We start from the raw sequence: 17,869 nt of genomic DNA on the forward strand, positions 1-17,869 counted from the left end.
TTTCACTTTCAGATTTTTTTTTCCACACTTCCCTGAAACATGATGAAGTGTCCTAATCGAAGAGGTGTCTGTAAAAGGCCACAATCGAGAGACATTTGAAATCAACCGAATGAGTAACATCAACACTTCTGAGACTGTTATGCATGTGTTCTTTGTGTACAAATTTGCAATTTTATTTAATGTAAAGAATTCAGTGTCTACACAATGTCTAACTCTAAAGAGAGCAGGTACAGAGGGGAGCTTCTGAAAGTTCTGTGTGGTTTGTGTGGCTCTCACCTCAACTTCCTGTACTGAGAACAGAGCATATATTTAACGCTGAGAGCAGGAAACTTCAGTTGAGATAAGAGAACTGGACATAACAGACTGCTAAGGGTTCCAGTATTACAGAAGAAAACAGAAATGGAGATGTCAAAGTCAGGAATTTCAGGAGACAACAGATCAGCCGACGTAAAGAACAATGATGCATGTGATGTATGTGTAAATGATGATTTATATGAAGATATGACCGGATACCATAAGAGAACTGTGACTTCAGGTACACACAGACATGCACATATTCACACACAGTTGGACACTTTTATTGTTTTTTTTTTCTTTTACTTAAATGAAGGAATGAATCATCAGTAACACTATGTAGATAACCCTAAGACTGTGTTACTTTCTAGCTTCCAAAACAAACACTGCATGGAACAGATGTTACAGAGTGACTGCAGTGGGTGCAGTGCTGTTGTGTGTTCTCCTGGTGACTGCCATCACAGTGCTGTGGATCAAATTCATCAACCTGACTACTGAAAACAACCAACTACAGACCAGATACAACAACCTGATTATAGAGAGAGACCAGTTACAGACCAGATACGACAACCTGACTATAGAGAGAGACCAGTTACAGACCAGATACGACAACCTGACTATAGAGAGAGACCAGTTACAGCGGGAGAGATCTGGACTGCACAGTGCACTTTCTAAACTTGGTAAGTGAATATTGTACATATGCAGAATGTTAAAAACTCACCTTTACATTCACATCTGAAGCATTATCACTAAAGCATTAGCATTAAATCATCATAGTGCCAAAATCCTTTTATGCAAGTGAATTAATATCTATGTAAATACTCTATACAAGGATGGAGATTTTTCAGATCGAGCATTTACAACATTTCTACTGAAAATAAGTACTGGGATGACAGCAGAAAGTACTGCACAGACACAGGAGCAGACCTGGTGATCATAAACAGCACAGAGGAACAGGTGAGAGAGAGAGAGAGAGAGAGAATAAGTGAGTATCTATATTCATATTGTGCTATTACAATTACAGGAGTTCATCAGTAAATATTTTGGCGGTACTGAAGCTTGGATTGGTCTGACTGACAGAGAGACAGAGGGGGAATTTAAATGGGTGGACGGTAAACCACTGACCACTGAGTAAGACATCACTGAACTGAAATTTACTCATGATGCAGTTTTTATCTCAGTCTGATGCTTTAGATGTGAAATAACAGACATTCTGATTCTGTCTGTGCTTTCAGGTTCTGGTGGGACGGGGAACCCAATGATTTTGGAAGCAGAGAGGACTGTGTTATAACAGGCTATAGCAAGGCTAAATCTAACATATCAACTTGGGCTGATTATCCCTGTGACCACTCTGTAGTCGGGATTTGTGAGATGAAAATATTTAACTGAGCACATGAAGGTCAATAGCTGAAATTGAAACAGTATATCTTAAAATGGCCCCCCATGTCTTAGCTTTTGCTTATGCCTAATGGTCAACAACTCTGACATGTGTGCCAACTTTCATGAAATTTTAAGCATGCTAAGAGCCTCAAAAAGGCTCGAAAAGAGTATTATGTTTGATGCATTACCACGGCAACACTAGTTAAGATATGAAGAATCCTTTTGCAATTTTACATCAGCTGTGTCTCGACATTACTCTGACCAAGTTTGAAGCGATTAGGTTAAATGTAAGAAGGCTATTTAAGAGCCTGTTTTAAGTCACACAGTTCCTGCTGCCAGTTGGTGGCGCTATGACCTTGACTCACAATAGTCACATCCATGTGATCAGCCCCAATGACCAAACATACAGCTCAAACTTGATCTAAATCACTCAGTGCATGCAAAAGATACAAGACACTTCCTGTTTCCCTTTGTTCACCATAAATTTATTGCCTTGCCATGGCGAAACTGCTCGAGATATCAAAAATCCCTTCATAATTTAGCATCCTCAATGTCTTGGTATAATGTTGACCAAGTTTGGTGAACTTCGCATGAATCCCCTAGGAGGAGTATTTCAAAAGTTCAGAGCCTACAATTTTCAAAAAATTCACATTAAATCCAAAATAATCTACTTCCTGTTGGGTGGAGCTAATGACATTTTGAAAGTTGTCCAGCTTGATGAGAACAAAATATGTACCGAGTTTGGTGACTGTGGGTGAAACTGACCCCACCACTTTAGTCAAAATGGGGCAATACAGAGCCCCCGTCCATGCCCATGTATTATCTTTTGCCTACGCCTAATGGCAGACAACTCTGACGTGTACCAGCTTTCATGAAATTTTAAGCATAATAAGAGCCTCAAAATCACCCAAAAAGAATATTAATGTTTGTGTTACCATGGCAACACTATTTAAGATATCAAAAATCCTTTCACAATTTTCCATCAGGTTGCACAGGTAGTCCAGCTCCTCAAGGATGGCACATCCATACATGCCGTCGCAAGTACGTTTGGTGTGTCTCCCAGCACAGTTTGAAGTGCATGAAGAAGATACCAGGAGACAGGCCGTTACACGAGGAGAGCTGGACAGGGCAGCAGGAGGACCGGTATTTGCTCCTTTGTTTGAGGAGAAACAGGAGGAGCACTTTCAGAGCCCTACAAAATGACCTCCAGCAGGCTACTGGTTTGCATGTTTCTGACCAAACTGTCAGAAACAGAGGACATCAGGTCCTCCATGAGGGTGGCATGAGGACCCAATGTCCTCTAGTGGGACCTGTGCTCACAGCCCAGCACTGTGCAGCTCGATTGGCATTTGCCAGAGAACACCAAAATTGGCAGGCCCGCCGTTGGCGCCCCTTTCTCTTCACGGATGAGAGCAGGTTCATACTGAGCATATGTGACAGACGTGAAAGAGGCTGGAGATGCCGTGGGGAATGTTATGCTGCCTGCAACATCATTCAGCATGACCGTTTTGGCGGTGGGTCAGCGATGGCCTGGGGAGGAATATCCTTGGAGGGTCGCACAGACCTCCACGTGCTAGCCGTACCGCTGTTAGGTATCAGGATGAAATCCTCAGAGCCATTGTCAGACCTTACGCTGGTGCAGTGCACCAGGGTTCCTCCTGGTGCATGACAATGCCTGGCCTCATGTGGCCAGAATGTGTAGGCAGTTTCTGGATGATAAGACATTGATGCCATTGACTGGCCCTCATGTTCCCCAGACCTGAATCCAATTGAGAACCTCTGGGACATTATGTATCAGAGCATCTAAAGTCACCAAGTAACACCACAGAGTGTACAGGAGCTCACTGATGCCCTGATCAAGGTCTGGGAGGAGATCCCCCTGGACACCATCCGCCATCTCATCAGGAGCATGCACAGACGTTATCGGGAGTGCGTCCAGGCACGTGGGGGCCATATACACTACTGACTTACATTGAGTTGCTGTGATGAAATTCATGCAAGTTGGATCAGCCTGCAATTTCAATTTTTTTACTTTGATGTTTGGTGTGATTTTGAATCCAGCCCTCAATGTGCTGATGACTTTGGTTTCCATTGACCATTGTGACATCATTTTGTTCTCAACAAATTACACAATGTATATAAATAAAGATTTTCAACTTGAATATTTCGTTCATCTAGCTATATATACACAGTCAGGTTCAGAAGTATTTGGACAATGACAGAGTTTTTGTGATATTGCCTTTATACACCACCACAATGGAGTTGAAATAAAACAATCAAGATGTGATCAAAGTGTAGACTTTCAGCTTTATTTTAAGAGGCTCCACAAAAATATGGCATTTACCATTTGGGAATTGGCAACAAAGTACCTCCATTTTCAGGGGCTCAAAAGTATTTGGACAAAGTGACATAATTGTAAATATAACCAGAATTTTAGTCCTTTGCAGTCAATGACTGCCTGAAGTCTGGAGCCCATGTTCTCAAAACACAAATTCTGAGTTCCCTCCCTGGAGATGCTTTGCCGGGCCTTCACTGCACCCACCTTCAGTTGCTGCTTGTTTGTGGTTCTTTCTGCCCTCAGTCTTGTCTTCAGTAAGTGAAAAGCAGCTCTATTGGGTTGAGATCAGGTGACTGACTTGGCCATTGAAGAATATTCCATTTCTTTGCCTTCAAAAATTCTTGAGTTGATTTCGCAGTATGTTTAAGGTCATTATCCACCTGCACTGTGAAGCGGCGTCCTATCAGTTTTGTAGCATTTGGCTGAATGTGAGCAGAGAGTATAGCCCTATACACCTCTGAATTCATCTTGCTACTTCTGTCAACAGTCACATCATCAATAAACACCAGTGTGCCCGTTCCATTGGCAGCCATACATGCCCATGCCATAACACTGCCTCCACCATGTTTGACACATGATGTGGTATACTTTGGATCATGAGCTGTTCCTTTCTTTCGCCATACTTTTCTCGTCCCATCATTCTGGTACAAGTTAATCTTGGTTTCATCAGTCCAAAGAATCTTATTCCAGAACATGGGAGGCTTTTTAGATGTTTTTTGGCAAAGTCTAATCTGGCTTTCCTGTTCTTGAATGTTACCAGTGGTTTGCACCTTGTTGTAAACCCTCTGTATTTACATTCATGAAGGCGTCTCTTGATTGTAGATTTTGACAATGATACGCCTACCTTCTCCAGAGTATTCTTGATTTCTGTTGATGTTGTGAAGGGATTTTTCTTCACCAAGGAAAGGATTCTGCGATCATCCACTTTAGCTGTCTTCTGTGGTCTTCCAGGCTTTTCAATGTTGTTGAGCTCACCAGTGCTTTCTTTCTTTTTAAGAATGTACCCAACTGTTGATTTGGCCACAGCTAAAGTTTTTGCTATCTCTCTTATAGATTTATGTTGTTTTTTCAGCCTAATGATGGCCTCCTTCACTTGCATTGAGATCTCCTTGGACTTCGTATTGGTAGCTCCAGTCGAACAGCTGCCAAATGCCAACTTAAAACCTGATATCAACTCCAGACCTTTTATCTGCTTCATTTGTCTTGATGTAACGAGGAAATGGACCGCACCTGGTCAATTAACTTCTTGTCAGTCAGTTGTCCAAATGCCTTTGAGCCCCTGAAAATGGAAGTACTTGCTTAAAATGGCAATAATTCGTAAATAGTAAATGCCATATTTTTGTGGAACCTCTTAAAATAAAGCTGAAAGTCTACACTTCGATCACATCTTGATTGTTTTATTTCAAATCCATTGTGGTGGTGTAGAAAATCACAAAAACTCTGTCATGTCCTTATAACTGACCATGCTAACTATGCTGTTAAAAGCTTACTCTGTGTGTGTGTGTGTGTGTGTGTGTGTGTGTGTGTGTGTGTGTGTGTGTGTGTGTGAGAGAGAGAGAGAGAGAGAGAGAGAGAGATTAGTGCCTTGTTTTACCATACCTTGCTGATCTTGAGAGCGGCTGCTGGTCCCTTTTATACTCTCCACCCCGCCTTGCAGCCACGTGCTCTCATGCTGTCCAAAACAATTGTGGTGCTGAACCGCCACTGTCCTTTCAGCACCTTGGCGGCAGTCATGCTGCTGGCCCGCCGTCACAGTGGACGTTCTACAGCAGTAAATGTCCTAACGCCGCTTCAAATCTGGCAGCATCATACCATCTCACCACTGATTTTTGTCCTATAGCACGTGCTTGAATATCATTTATCAATATACAATATAAAGAAAAACATGTACTTTGTCAACAAAAATGAATGATATCCTTTTGTTAAGTTATACCTTATTTTGATTAAAAAAAAAAGTATTTCCAATTAAATTTTGAAGAATAATCATGTTGAAAATAGTAAAGTAATAAACATGCAGTGGCAGCACTTCCATAGGGGCAGCTAAGGCAGCACCCCACCATTTATACAGTGGATATAAAAAGTCTACACACACCTGGTAAAATGGCAGGTTTTTGTGATGCAAAAAAAAATGAAACCAAGATAAATCATGTCAACGTGAAATTGCAGTGTATAAAAATTAAGTGAAAAACAATCAGAAACCTTAAAAAATTAAAAACTTAAAATAACCTGTTTGCATAAGTGTGCACCTGTTGATTATATTACAGCACGCAGTCTTTTTGGCTAAGAGTCTATCAGCGTGGCACATCTTGACTTGTCAATATTTTCTCACTCTTTCTTGCAAAAATATTCTGGATCCATCAAACTGTGAGGGCATCTCCTGTGCACAGCCTGCTTCAGGTCACCCCACAGATTTTTAGTTGGATTCAGGTCTGGGCTCTGGCTAGGCCATTCAGAAACATTGATCTTCTTTTGGTTAGGCCATTGCTTTGTTGATTTACTAGCAGACACCTGAATGTTTCTGATCATTTTTCACTAATTTTTTTATACATTGTAATTTCACATTGAGGGTGGAAAAAGTTCTGACATGATTTATCTTGGTTTCATTTTTGTATGTCACAAAAACTTGCCATTTTAACAAGGGTGTGTAGACTTCTTATATCCACTGTAATGTAAGGAAAAAATATATATTTCAAAAATATTCAAAATGGTAAGTATATTGATTTTAATTATTGTAAGACAGTGGTTTGGTTCTGAATAATAACAGCAGTATTATAGCAAAAATAATGTAAGAAACAACAATACTGTGAATGAAAAATGGCAGAAATAACAATCTTGCAAGATTTATTTAAGTGAAAAAACAAAGTAAACTATATAGCTAAAAATATGTGGACACCTGACCATCACACCCATATGTGCCCATTCCAAAACCATGGGCATTAACATAGGGTTGATTCCTCTGTGCTGTTATACTAACCTCCACTCTTATGGGAAAGCTTTCCACTAGATTTTGGAGCATGGCTGTGGGGATTGTGTGTATAATTTTTTTTCAACCTGGACTTTTTCTAGTAATCATCATGCAAGCATCATCACCAATACAACATAGAAAAAAAAAACCCCAAAATAAAATCTAATAAACTTTCCAAATCAGTGGACTGATCATACCTTGAATATCTGAAAGAGCACTGTTAAACTATGCACTATAGTTACATGACATAAAATGTACACATATCATATGTGTCAGGGAACAAAAGACAAAAACAAGGCAAGGGCGCTAGAAAAAAAACACAGAGGATATTAACTCGAGAGAAGCAACGAAAAAGCCTACAGGGACTTAGGAAACAACAATAACCAAGCGGGGAACAAAGGCATAAGGGACGGCTTAAATACACAGAACGGCAACAAGACACAGGTGAAAGCAATGAAACCAATTACAGCAAAGAAAAACTAAGGCAGGGCGACATCTAGTGGAGAAAAAAAAACATAACACAACAAAAAACAGAAAAAAGGACCAAAACTCTGACAATATGAAATACGTAATATGAGATCTGGCAGTTTGGTGTGATCAGGTAACTGATAGTCACATAATAAATAACTTTTTATTAAAGTTATTAAAGTTACAACTCCATTTGCTCAGTATATTAAGTTAGATATGATTGCAAGCATTTTATAATGTTGCTGTAACACTTCTCAACTTACCACTAAAAAGCACTTTTCTCACAGATCCACGAGTGTTTATCAGAGCATGGACTGTCATTCCAGCCCTTCTTACTATGAAAACCCCAAATCTCAACACAGTTCTCATTATAACCTGCATTATTCGGTTCCCGCTCACTCCAGTACCTGAAAGCCAGAGAATCAGAATCAGTGTTCAGTTACCTTCAATTCCACACCTTTAACTCAACACTCTTACTCTTTGTTCACTGAGATTTATAACAATAATAAAAAACTACATTATTCCAATAAGAATATGAAAGGAGATAATGGCAGCATGGTTTAATCCATCTGCTGCAGTGTCAAATGCATGAGAAATCTTTATGGTTGTTATTTAGGTTGGCTGGAATAAATACAGAATTCATTTCCGTCTCTTACCCAATGCCATTGGTCATTTCTGTACCATCCATCCATTTCCACACTCGCTCTGTATTGCTGTAACTGTCACTCTTACTCAGCCCAATCCAAGCCCCGTCATTTTTGAGCATCTCTTTAATGATGAACTCCTGTGATTGAGAACAAATTATGAAAAGACTACACTGGTTTAGACTCTCTCTCCACACACACACGCACACACACACACACACACACACACACACACACACCTGTTCCTCTCTGCTGTTTATGATCACCAGGTCTGCTCCTCTCTCTCTGCAGTCCCGTCTGCTCTCAGTCCAGCTCTTCTTCTCAGTAGAGATGTAGTAAAAACTGGACCTGAAGAATCTCCACCCTTGTTTAGCTTCTAATTCTGATCACATAGTAGGACACATAATGTTCAGAGTATTGAGTTAAATGGTTTTTCTCCTGAAAAAAAGGCCAGAAACAGCACCGAGATGTAAACACCGAAATATACCAAATATATGTTTTCTGTTCCTAACTTGTCTTGGCTCTAACTTTAAGTTTCTGATTGAAGTTTAAATACTTTAAAGTATTTACTCACCTATAAAAGCCAACCTGTATCTGGTCTGCAACTGGTCTCTCTCTGTAATCAAGGTGTTGTATCTGGTCTGTAACTGGTCTCTGTCTATAGTCAGGTTGTTGTAACTGGTCTGTAACTGGTCTCTCTCTATAGTCAGGGTGTTGTATCTGGTCTGTAACTGGTCTCTCTCTATAGTCAGGGTGTTGTATCTGGTCTGTAACTGGTCTCTCTCTATAGTCAGGTTGTTGTAACTGGTCTGTAACTGGTCTCTCTCTATAGTCAGGGTGTTGTATCTGGTCTGTAGCTGGTTGTTTTCTGTATTCAGGGTGTTGAATTTGATCCACAGCACTGTGATGGCAGTCAACAGGAGAACACACAGCAGCAGCACACACACTGTAGACACTCTGTAACACTTGCCCCCTGCAGAACAGACACAGGGACATGTATATGTTCAATTTAATAAATAGAAAATCTCATAAAGCTATCAAACAGAGTTTCTTATCTAAATGTGTAAGAAAGGGCTACGTGTGTTTGGTTTGTTTGTTGGTGTGTGTACACACACTAATGTACAGCTTCACCTCTGTGCTCTGTACTAATGTGCTCTGTACTGACACTGTTTAGTGACTGAGCTCCTGTTACTTAAGAAAATCATGAAGCTTCAGCAGCTTTGTAGAAATGTGCAACCTAACAACTATAAAATGACTATAATAAACACAGCTGACATCATGATGCAGATGATAAAATGTTTGGTTTAATCAATGCAATATAATCAAGTTATTAAAGCTGACAGTTTTAAAATTAAATTCGAGTTATTTAAAGTTGCCGTCATTTTTTGAAAAGTTGACTTTATTTATAGTTAACCTTTTTTATTAATAGTTGCTCTTTTTATATTTTTTCATTAGTATTTTCTTTAAAGTACATACATTTTTAAAAACTTGACAGTTGATTTCTTCATTCTTTACATCTAAAAAAAACTAAAAAAGGAGACAAGACCATGTAAATGTGTAAATGTGTATAAAGGAGCTGTGTGTGTGTATGTGTGTGTGTGTGTGTGTGTGTTAGCATGTCATTCTTATTATCCCATTCATGAGGAACTGCATTGCTCTACACTAACAGCTACACATAGACATGGGTACAAATATTACAGAACTAGAGGCATCTACTTGTTGCTTTGAATTCTGATGGCAGAAATTTCTACACACATGTGATTATCTACACAAGACAATGTTGATTTGTTCCCCGAAGCTATTGAAATGGCCTTTGAGGGCAGCAGAACGTCTTCATTCACATAGATAGCTTCGTATGTGTCCTTTAAGTCAGCTATGTGTTGCTATGTGTAGGTGTTGTCTGCTGAAGTTCTTGAGTTCGCATAAACATTTCCAGTCATCTCTATTTCTGATCAGCCTTCAGTCTGTGTAACGTGCAGGTATGTTTTGTCTCCGCTGCAGCTCTCTGAGTAACTCTGTGTATGTGCTGTTGTTAAATATATACGTCTTTGCTCTCTTCTCTGGAAAGGAAGTTGAGAGCCAGATATACCACAGGCAGAAGCCCATTTCTGTACATGCTCACTTTAGTGTCTATGTGTATTTAGACTGAGGTGTGCATATGGTCCCTGTTTGAGAACGAGATTTCATTTCTCTTTACAGGTTCAGTTTCTGTATGTGTGGTAATGCATGTTCTGGTTGTGTTGATGTCCTGTGTCTCAAGATCATGGGCTTCATCGATCACCTCATCATCTCCTCTCTTTCTGCTAGACTTCTTTAACTCAGTGATGATCACATTTATGCTACAGATTATTTGTTATATTGTATTGTATATTTCTGATGGTGAGCATTCACCCCTGTGCTGCTCACTTATTGGCAATGACCCAATTAGAAATTCTGGGAAATGGAACCTGAAACTCACAGGTAGCAGATGATATGTGTCTGTAGTGGTGAGAATATATGTGAGCATATATGTGTGGTCTCCACACACAAAACTCTCTGTTCACCAAGTGACCAATTAGCAACACTGTTTTTATTCCTCAGCAGCATTGTGAATACACACACACACACAAAACTGTACTCAGAACTTTTAACTGAGATAAATTAAATTAGTACTATAGATGTGCTGCTTCAGATTAACACACTTGATCGTTTTCACTAACAAGCAGAAATCCAGTGATACCTTGTAAATTATGACCAGCAGACGGCTCAGAGGGGACAGTTAACATTAATAAGAAATAAAACATGACAGGCTGTTATAGGGAAATCATCAATGGCACTTGATGATTTTCCTATAAGAATACATCCTGAAAACCCATCAGTCTGTCCCTGTGTGTAGCCATTGAAGCCACGTCCATTTTATGATAATTTTAGGATAATTTTATTGTCTACTCAACAAAATCTCAAAAACATCTGGCAACTTGTTTGCACACCTACTGCGCACCTATTGCACTCCATACTTTGTGATGTAAAATACCACTGTGGTGGTGTTTATTCACGCTAGCACACACAACCCTTTCAGGAGTTGCTGAAAATATTGCAGTATTAGTCACACAGATTTCATTTAAAGGATGTTGACATGCTGACATCATTCCTCCATTTTAATTTCACTTTCAGGTTTTTCCACACATCTCCTAGGCTTCTGTTGTATTTCCCTCTTTGAACAAAGGAGAAAACGCACAATCGACCGACAATTCAGGGTGCATACACAGGGTGTACTAGGGTCCCTTTCCAGTGGAGAGTAAGTGATGCAGTGCCCTGTACGGTTCACTGAAACATGAGGAAGTGTCCTAATTGAAGGGGTGTCCTATGCATGGGTTCTTTATGGACAAATTTGCAATTCATTTGCAAAGTTTTCAGCGTCTGTACAAAGTCTAACTCTACAGAGACTCTAAAGACAGCAGATGCAGAGATGAGTTTCTGAAAGTTCCGTGTGGTTTGTGTGGCTCTCACCTCAACTTCCTGTACTGAGAACAGCATATATTTAACACTGAGCTGGGAACTGCAGGTGAAATGAGAGATCTGGACTTAAAACAGACTGTTCAGGGTTCCAGTATTTGTACAGATGAAAACAGAAACAGAGATGTGAAGATGAGTGAAGATGATCATAAGTCAGGAATTTAAGTAGACAACAGATCAGCTGAATTTAAAAACATTGAGGATTTGTGACTGCTGAATATTATATGTGAATATGGGTCTCAGTTTTCATTGTTCAAACAGCATTCAGGTGCCATGACTGTAGGTAAAGATTTTCTGTGTAGTAACTGTAGGTTTTTTGTTTTTTTTCTTCCCCTCATTTAAACTCATTATTAGCAGTGGTTAATGTGGGGCACCAAATGCACAAAACTGAATACTGTTTTCCCTCCGACTTTTTTTTTTTGGAACATTCGAGGCCATTCTGTTACATTTCGTGACTAGAGTCAATCTAAAGGTTAAATCTAAATATTAAATATGAATCTAAATGATATCATTTAAAAAGTCTAAATAAATATAAATGTTATATTTTACATATAAATCTAAATCTTACATGTAAATGTAGAACTTAATATTTTGCTCATCTGCTAATTGCCCCACCTTCTCAGAGTGTGCATCATGGTAGGGTTGCCAGAATTATGCTAATATTCCTTTTTAACTTCCTGTTCATATTCATCCTAAATATCATCTGCCTACAACTGCCTACAAATGAATATAAGATAAAATTTAGACACGAGAGGGCAGTAAATATACAGATTCAGTAACAATGAATTCTCAACTACAAAAATTACTGCTTTCTGTGATGGAGATATTCAGCTTCCTGGGATATATATATATATATATATATATATATATATATATATATATATATATATATATACATTAAATTTATGTACATTACTATACAAAAATAATAACAATAATAATTAACTAATTCAACATTTTAATTCCTTTATTGCCACACAACAAGGTCAGTGTATATACAAAAAATTTTGAATGACAGGACAATAAGTGCAAAATATAAAGAAGGCACAAAATTATTTAAGGCTTTTGAAATATAGCTATTCACAAGCAGTATACTGTATATGGACAGTGCATAAGTATGTGCCACAATCTTGAAATTCCCTAATATCAGTTTAGATTTATTTAAAAGAGTTCATGCAAACAGTACACAGGCAAATGGAAATGTATGTATTTTTATAGCTACGGCCTGATTTATGCATTTTATTCAATACATTTTATTTCATTTCTCTCATCTTCACCGTGTGGACCTCTTAAGAGTTCCTAAACACTCAGGTGAACTTGTAAATATATATTTATATAAAATGTAAATATAAATGCGAATATGCATCAGTTGTATTTTCTTTATAAGATTTTCCAGTGGTGCCAATAATTGTTACATGTGGCTTTGTTAAAAATATAAATTTTTATTTAAATATAAATTGTATGTGTATGTGTGTAATTGTAATGATGGTCTTTTAATGTTACTGGAGACGAGTTATTCACAGATCCAGTAGTAAGTTTCTGTGCATGGTCGGTCAAACCACCCAAAACTTCCATTAAACCTGTTTACCACACAGTCCTGGTTTTCTGAAAAAACATTTCCAGATGACCAGTACCTGAAACAACACAGAAAAAGTCTATTGCATTGGACACACTGTAAATGAATAATGTACAATCCTGTGTAATGTATATTAATGTATAATCTCTTACGCAGTGGTCAGTGATGTTCCATCCACCCATTTAAACACTCCTTCATTTTCAAGGTCAGTCAGACCAATATAAATGCCAGGTTTCTTGCTCTTGCTCAAATTATCCACAAACTCCTGTTGAGGTGTTAGAAACCTGATTAGCACAGTGCTAATGTGAGTGTAATGTAGAAACTAAATGTACTCAGTGTGTTGGCTCTATAATCTGCACACACATATCCTTTAAAGCTGCATTATAATTAAGGCAATGCTTAACTATGCATATGTACCTGCTCCTCGTTGCTGTTTATGATCACCAGGTCTGCTCCTCTCCCTCTGCAGTCCTGTCTGCTCTCAGTCCAGGTCTTCCTCTCACTGGAGATGTAGTAAAGGCTGGAGTGAAATAATATCCATCCTAAGAGCAAGTAAATGAATTAATTAATACTTTGTTTCAAAATGTATTTAAAGTTTAAATTAGTAAAGTCTGGAACCAAAATAATTTAGTGAATTTGAATTTTTCCTCTCTTCAGGAATTGTTGTCCCGCACAACTCCCACTCTTTTCTCTCTGACTTTTTTGAACATTGGAGGCCATTCTGAACATTTAGATAGTGACTTACAGTCAGGTCCATAAATATTGGGACAGTGACACAGTTTTGGTAATTTTGCCTCTGTACACCACCACAGTGGATTTGAAATGAAGCAGTCAAGGGGTTTAACAAAAATATTGCATTAACTGTTTAGGAATTACAGCCATTTTTTACAGAGTTCCTCCATTTTCACAGGCTCAAAAGTAATGGGACAAACTAATATAATCATAAATATTAGGATTATTTTTATTACTTGGAGGTAAATCCTTTGCAGTCAATGACTACCTGAAGTCTGGACCCCATAGACATCACCAAATGCTGAGTTTACTCCCTTGACATGATTTGCCAGGTCTTTACTGCAGCCATCTTCAGTTGCTGCTTGTTTGTGGGTCATTCTGCCTTCAGATTTGTCTTCAGTAAGTGAAAAGCAGCTCAGTTGGGTTGAGGTCAGGTGACTGACTCGGCCATTTAAGAACATTTCCAAGCTCTTGGGCTGCTTTCACAGTATGTTTTGGGTTGTTATCCATCTGTACTGTGAAGCACTGTCCTATCAGTTTTGCAGCATTTGACTGAATCTGAGCAGAAAGTATAGCTCTGTACACTTCAGAATTCATCCTGCTACTTCTATCAACAGTCACATTATCAATAAACCCCAGTGACCCAGTTCGATTGGCAGCCAAACATGCCCATGCCATAACATTGCCTCCACATGTTTGACGGATGATGTGGTATGCTTTGGATCATGAGCCCTTCCTTTCCTTCTCCATACTTTTCTCTTCCCATCATTCTGGTACAAGTTAATCTTGCATCAGAACTGGTCAGGCTTTTTTTAGAGGTTTTTTAGCAAAGTCTAACCTGGCCTTTGTGTTCTTGAGTGTTACCAGCGGTTTGCATCTTGAGGTAAACCGTCTGTATTTACATTCATGAAGGTGGCTCTTGATTGTAGACTTTGACAATGATAGGCCTACCTCCTCCAGAGTGTTCCTGACTTGGCTAGATGTTGTGAAGGGGTTGTTCTTCAATAAGAAAAGAATTCTGCAATCATCCACTTTAGTTGTTTTCTGTGGTCTCCCAGGCCTTTTGGTGTTGCTGAGCTCGCCAGTGCATTCCTTCTTTTTAAGAATGTACCAAATTGTTGATTTGGCCCTCCTAAAGTTTCTGCTATCTCTCTGATAGGTCTGTTTTGGTTTTTCAGCCTAATGATGGCCTCCTTCACTTGCATCAACATCATGATATAAGGCGGAAACAGGCCACAGCTGGCCATGAAACTGCTTATCAGTCAATTGTCCCATTACTTTTGAGCCTGTGAAAATGGAGGAACTCTGTAAAAAATGGCTGTAATTCCTAAACGGTTAATGCAATATTTTTGTTAAACCCCTTGAATTAAAGCTGAAAGTCTACGCTTCAGTCACATCTTGACTGCTTCATTTCAAATCCACTGTGGTGGTGTACAGAGGCAAAATTACCAAAACTGTGTCACTGTCCCAATATTTATGGACCTGACTGTATATCAAATAATGGTTTCAAGGTTAAATGCTAAATGTTAAATACAAATGTACTGTAAATGCTAAATATAAAGGTAAATATCAAATATAAATCTGAATGATAAATATAAAGGTAAATTTTGTTCTTAATTATATGAAGGTATATTTTGTTCATATGCCATTTACACCAGCAGGGGTAACGAACTTCCTTTACATTTACCTACTTTTGTATTTTTGTATGTCCGTAATTTCATAGCCGAGACTAATTTCGGGATTTATTGATTGTAGTGATGACATTGTGGTCTCAAGACTAGCATCCTGAATAGTACTTTGCACTATATCTGAAAACAGAAATGGTACATTGGCTGCTGTGGATTGTTTGTAACTTGTCTCAAACTTACTGATCTGATCTGAGGTACAGGTCTCTCAAAAACTCCACTTTCGTGGGGTAGAACAAGCACCAAAAAGACATTTTCTTTTAATACTTTCTGGAGTTTGGTGTCAGCCCAGTTTAAAATCTTATGAGGGCGTGACATGGATGTAGAAACACAGGTTTTCCTGGGAAGAGGAGGATTCTGGTGTACAGTCTCTTGTCCAGGTGCTTACAAGTTTAAGGAAGAGGAGCTGTAGTGGCCACTGGTGTATAGCAAGAGCTTTGAGAAGAAACTGAACTGGCAGGAGTTGCTGGGACATGTTTCTCCCAAATATTTTGGCTTAGCAAACTATATTTATCTCAGGAATTTAAATGATTTGACCTACATATATCTTAAGTTCCATTGTTAAAACAGTGTTCAGAGCAAAACATTGTTCAAGATTTTTAAGAGTGCAATCTGAGAGAAATTTGAAGCATGATAATTAACTGACAAAATATCTGAGATAAGGCATTTGTTAAAAAAAAAACAATCATCTTATGTTTCTGTCCAACAAAAGAGGCTTTTAAACAACAGCAAAGCTGTAAACTCTTAATTGTACATAATGCACTTTAATATAATTGTAAAGCAGGCGCTCACCCACACTGGTCAACCTATTCTGAAATGTATCTCTTTGTTTCTGTAACTGGTATTTCTCTATAGTCAGGTTGTCGTAGCTGGTCTGTAGCTGGTTGTTTTCTACATTCAGGGTGTTGAATTTGATCAACAGCACTGTGATGGTAGTCAGCAGGAGAACAAACAGCAGCAGCACACACACTGAAGTCAGTGCGTAAAATTTATTCCAGTTGGTTCCTGTAACTAGAAAGAAATTTAGTAATGTAATGAACTAACATTTGTACATTAACTGCCAGTGAAGGAGTCAAACTGAGAAGAGTAATGAGAGTTACAGCAGGAAAATTACTGTAATGCTGCATGCATAAACTGAACTAACTGTTGTATAAAATAACATTTAACATGGCTATGTGATGAAACTTGCAGTTGTAGATGCTTGGTGTATTTTCAGTAGTAATGTCCTAGACATTACTTGGTCGAACACGTCTAGAAGGGCCAAATCTAGAACTGATCTTTTTATCATTTCTCATTTTATCCTCCATTATTTCAACAATGTGCATCATCAATGTGCCCCATTTACTGATCGTAAGTTTAATGTTTTCAAATTAAATCAGCATAAAAAACAATTGGAAAATGAATTTTCTATTGAATGAAACTGTAATTAAATTGGTGAAAGATTTTTTAACACCAGGTTTTCAAGAACAGACATTTTCATAAACTGTTAAAAAAATATATTTATGTGTTTCTGTTTGTTTACAATGTTTACTACCTTCATTAAGACATGCTAACCTTAAAACCTGCGTACCTGTGTGTCGAACTTGTAGGTTCCTCATTGTGTTGCCGTTCTCCATACCAGTGTTGGCATTGTAACTTCTAATAGCTTCTGCATTCGCAAAGATATTCACAGCCATCTCTGCTTGCTCTCTACTGTTCAACTCCTCAAAGTTTTTCACATCATCATAAACATTCTCACACATCGCTAATCTATTATAGATAATGATAATCTATTAAACCACTGAAGTATTGCATCTCTGTCTATCTGGATGTGACACAACTGCACTGCTGCGCCTTTATACTCACATGTGGCGCATGCAAATTGACGTTTCATTGATGTACCTCTGCCTGTAAATAAAGGGATCAAACATCAGTGATTTCTTTTGAAAATGTCTTACTGACTTTGCATGTGGAAAGTTTCATTGATGTGTATCTGCCTGTAAATAAATGGATCAAACAGCAGTGTGTTTTTTGGTGAAGATGTCTAAGTTTTAGATGTTTTTATAAACCTATTTAAGTTCTACCCACACTCCAACACTTCTAGTTTTGATTTTGCTCATGTTCTTTAGGTAGAGTTGGGCTACTGGGTGTGTACCACGCATTAATGATCCTACTGGGTTTATGGCGAATTTCTCGTTCATTTTTATTATTTTATTATTAGAAGGTCTGTCTTTCTAATTCCTGTATAATTTACACATTTGTCAATTGAGAGACATGGATGATAATTAAAACTGGACAACCCCACCCACCTAC

The 17,869-nt window shown here is 38.4% G+C and overlaps 2 protein-coding genes across 3 annotated transcripts in view; one reads left to right on the forward strand and one right to left on the reverse strand.

Annotated features, from left to right (window-relative positions):
* The window catches only part of LOC117596819 (CD209 antigen-like), a 39,997-nt gene extending 36,124 nt beyond the window's left edge, over positions 1-3,873 (forward strand). Inside the window, exons 3-6 of the mRNA XM_053230854.1 lie at positions 838-974; positions 1,127-1,251; positions 1,319-1,425; positions 1,530-3,873. Coding sequence (XP_053086829.1) covers positions 838-974; positions 1,127-1,251; positions 1,319-1,425; positions 1,530-1,683 — 523 coding nt within the window. The 3' untranslated portion in view covers positions 1,684-3,873. The remainder of the gene's footprint in view (positions 1-837; positions 975-1,126; positions 1,252-1,318; positions 1,426-1,529) is intronic.
* Positions 3,874-12,542: 8,669 nt separating this feature from the next.
* LOC128317643 (CD209 antigen-like protein E) lies at positions 12,543-17,370 on the reverse strand. 2 transcript variants are annotated; one of them, XM_053230861.1, is made up of 5 exons: positions 17,148-17,370; positions 16,370-16,582; positions 13,578-13,702; positions 13,313-13,425; positions 12,543-13,218 (listed from the first exon to the last, which is right to left on the reverse strand). In XM_053230861.1, the coding sequence occupies exons 1-5, from the start codon at positions 17,317-17,319 to the stop codon at positions 13,098-13,100; spliced, it is 744 nt and encodes a 247-aa protein (XP_053086836.1). In that variant the 5' UTR covers positions 17,320-17,370; the 3' UTR covers positions 12,543-13,097. The 2 variants fall into 2 exon arrangements, with proteins under 2 accessions (XP_053086836.1, XP_053086835.1); XM_053230860.1 differs by having other exon boundaries at positions 16,370-16,588.
* Positions 17,371-17,869: the final 499 nt, after the last annotated feature.

The sequence above is a fragment of the Pangasianodon hypophthalmus genome, chromosome 28 (assembly GCF_027358585.1).
Source record: "Pangasianodon hypophthalmus isolate fPanHyp1 chromosome 28, fPanHyp1.pri, whole genome shotgun sequence".
Taxonomy (NCBI): Eukaryota; Metazoa; Chordata; class Actinopteri; order Siluriformes; family Pangasiidae; genus Pangasianodon; species Pangasianodon hypophthalmus.

Excerpts from the sequence above, each read along its gene's own strand:
- LOC128317643 (XM_053230860.1), bottom strand. The coding sequence starts at position 17,319 with ATGTGTGAGAATGTTTATGATGATGTGAAAAACTTTGAGGAGTTGAAC. Across the intron at positions 16,589-17,147 it reads CCTACAAGTTCGACACACAG|TTACAGGAACCAACTGGAAT; the intron begins GTACGCAGGTTT and ends ATTTCTTTCTAG. Across the intron at positions 13,703-16,369 it reads GAATAGGTTGACCAGTGTGG|GATGGATATTATTTCACTCC; the intron begins GTGAGCGCCTGC and ends ACTTGCTCTTAG.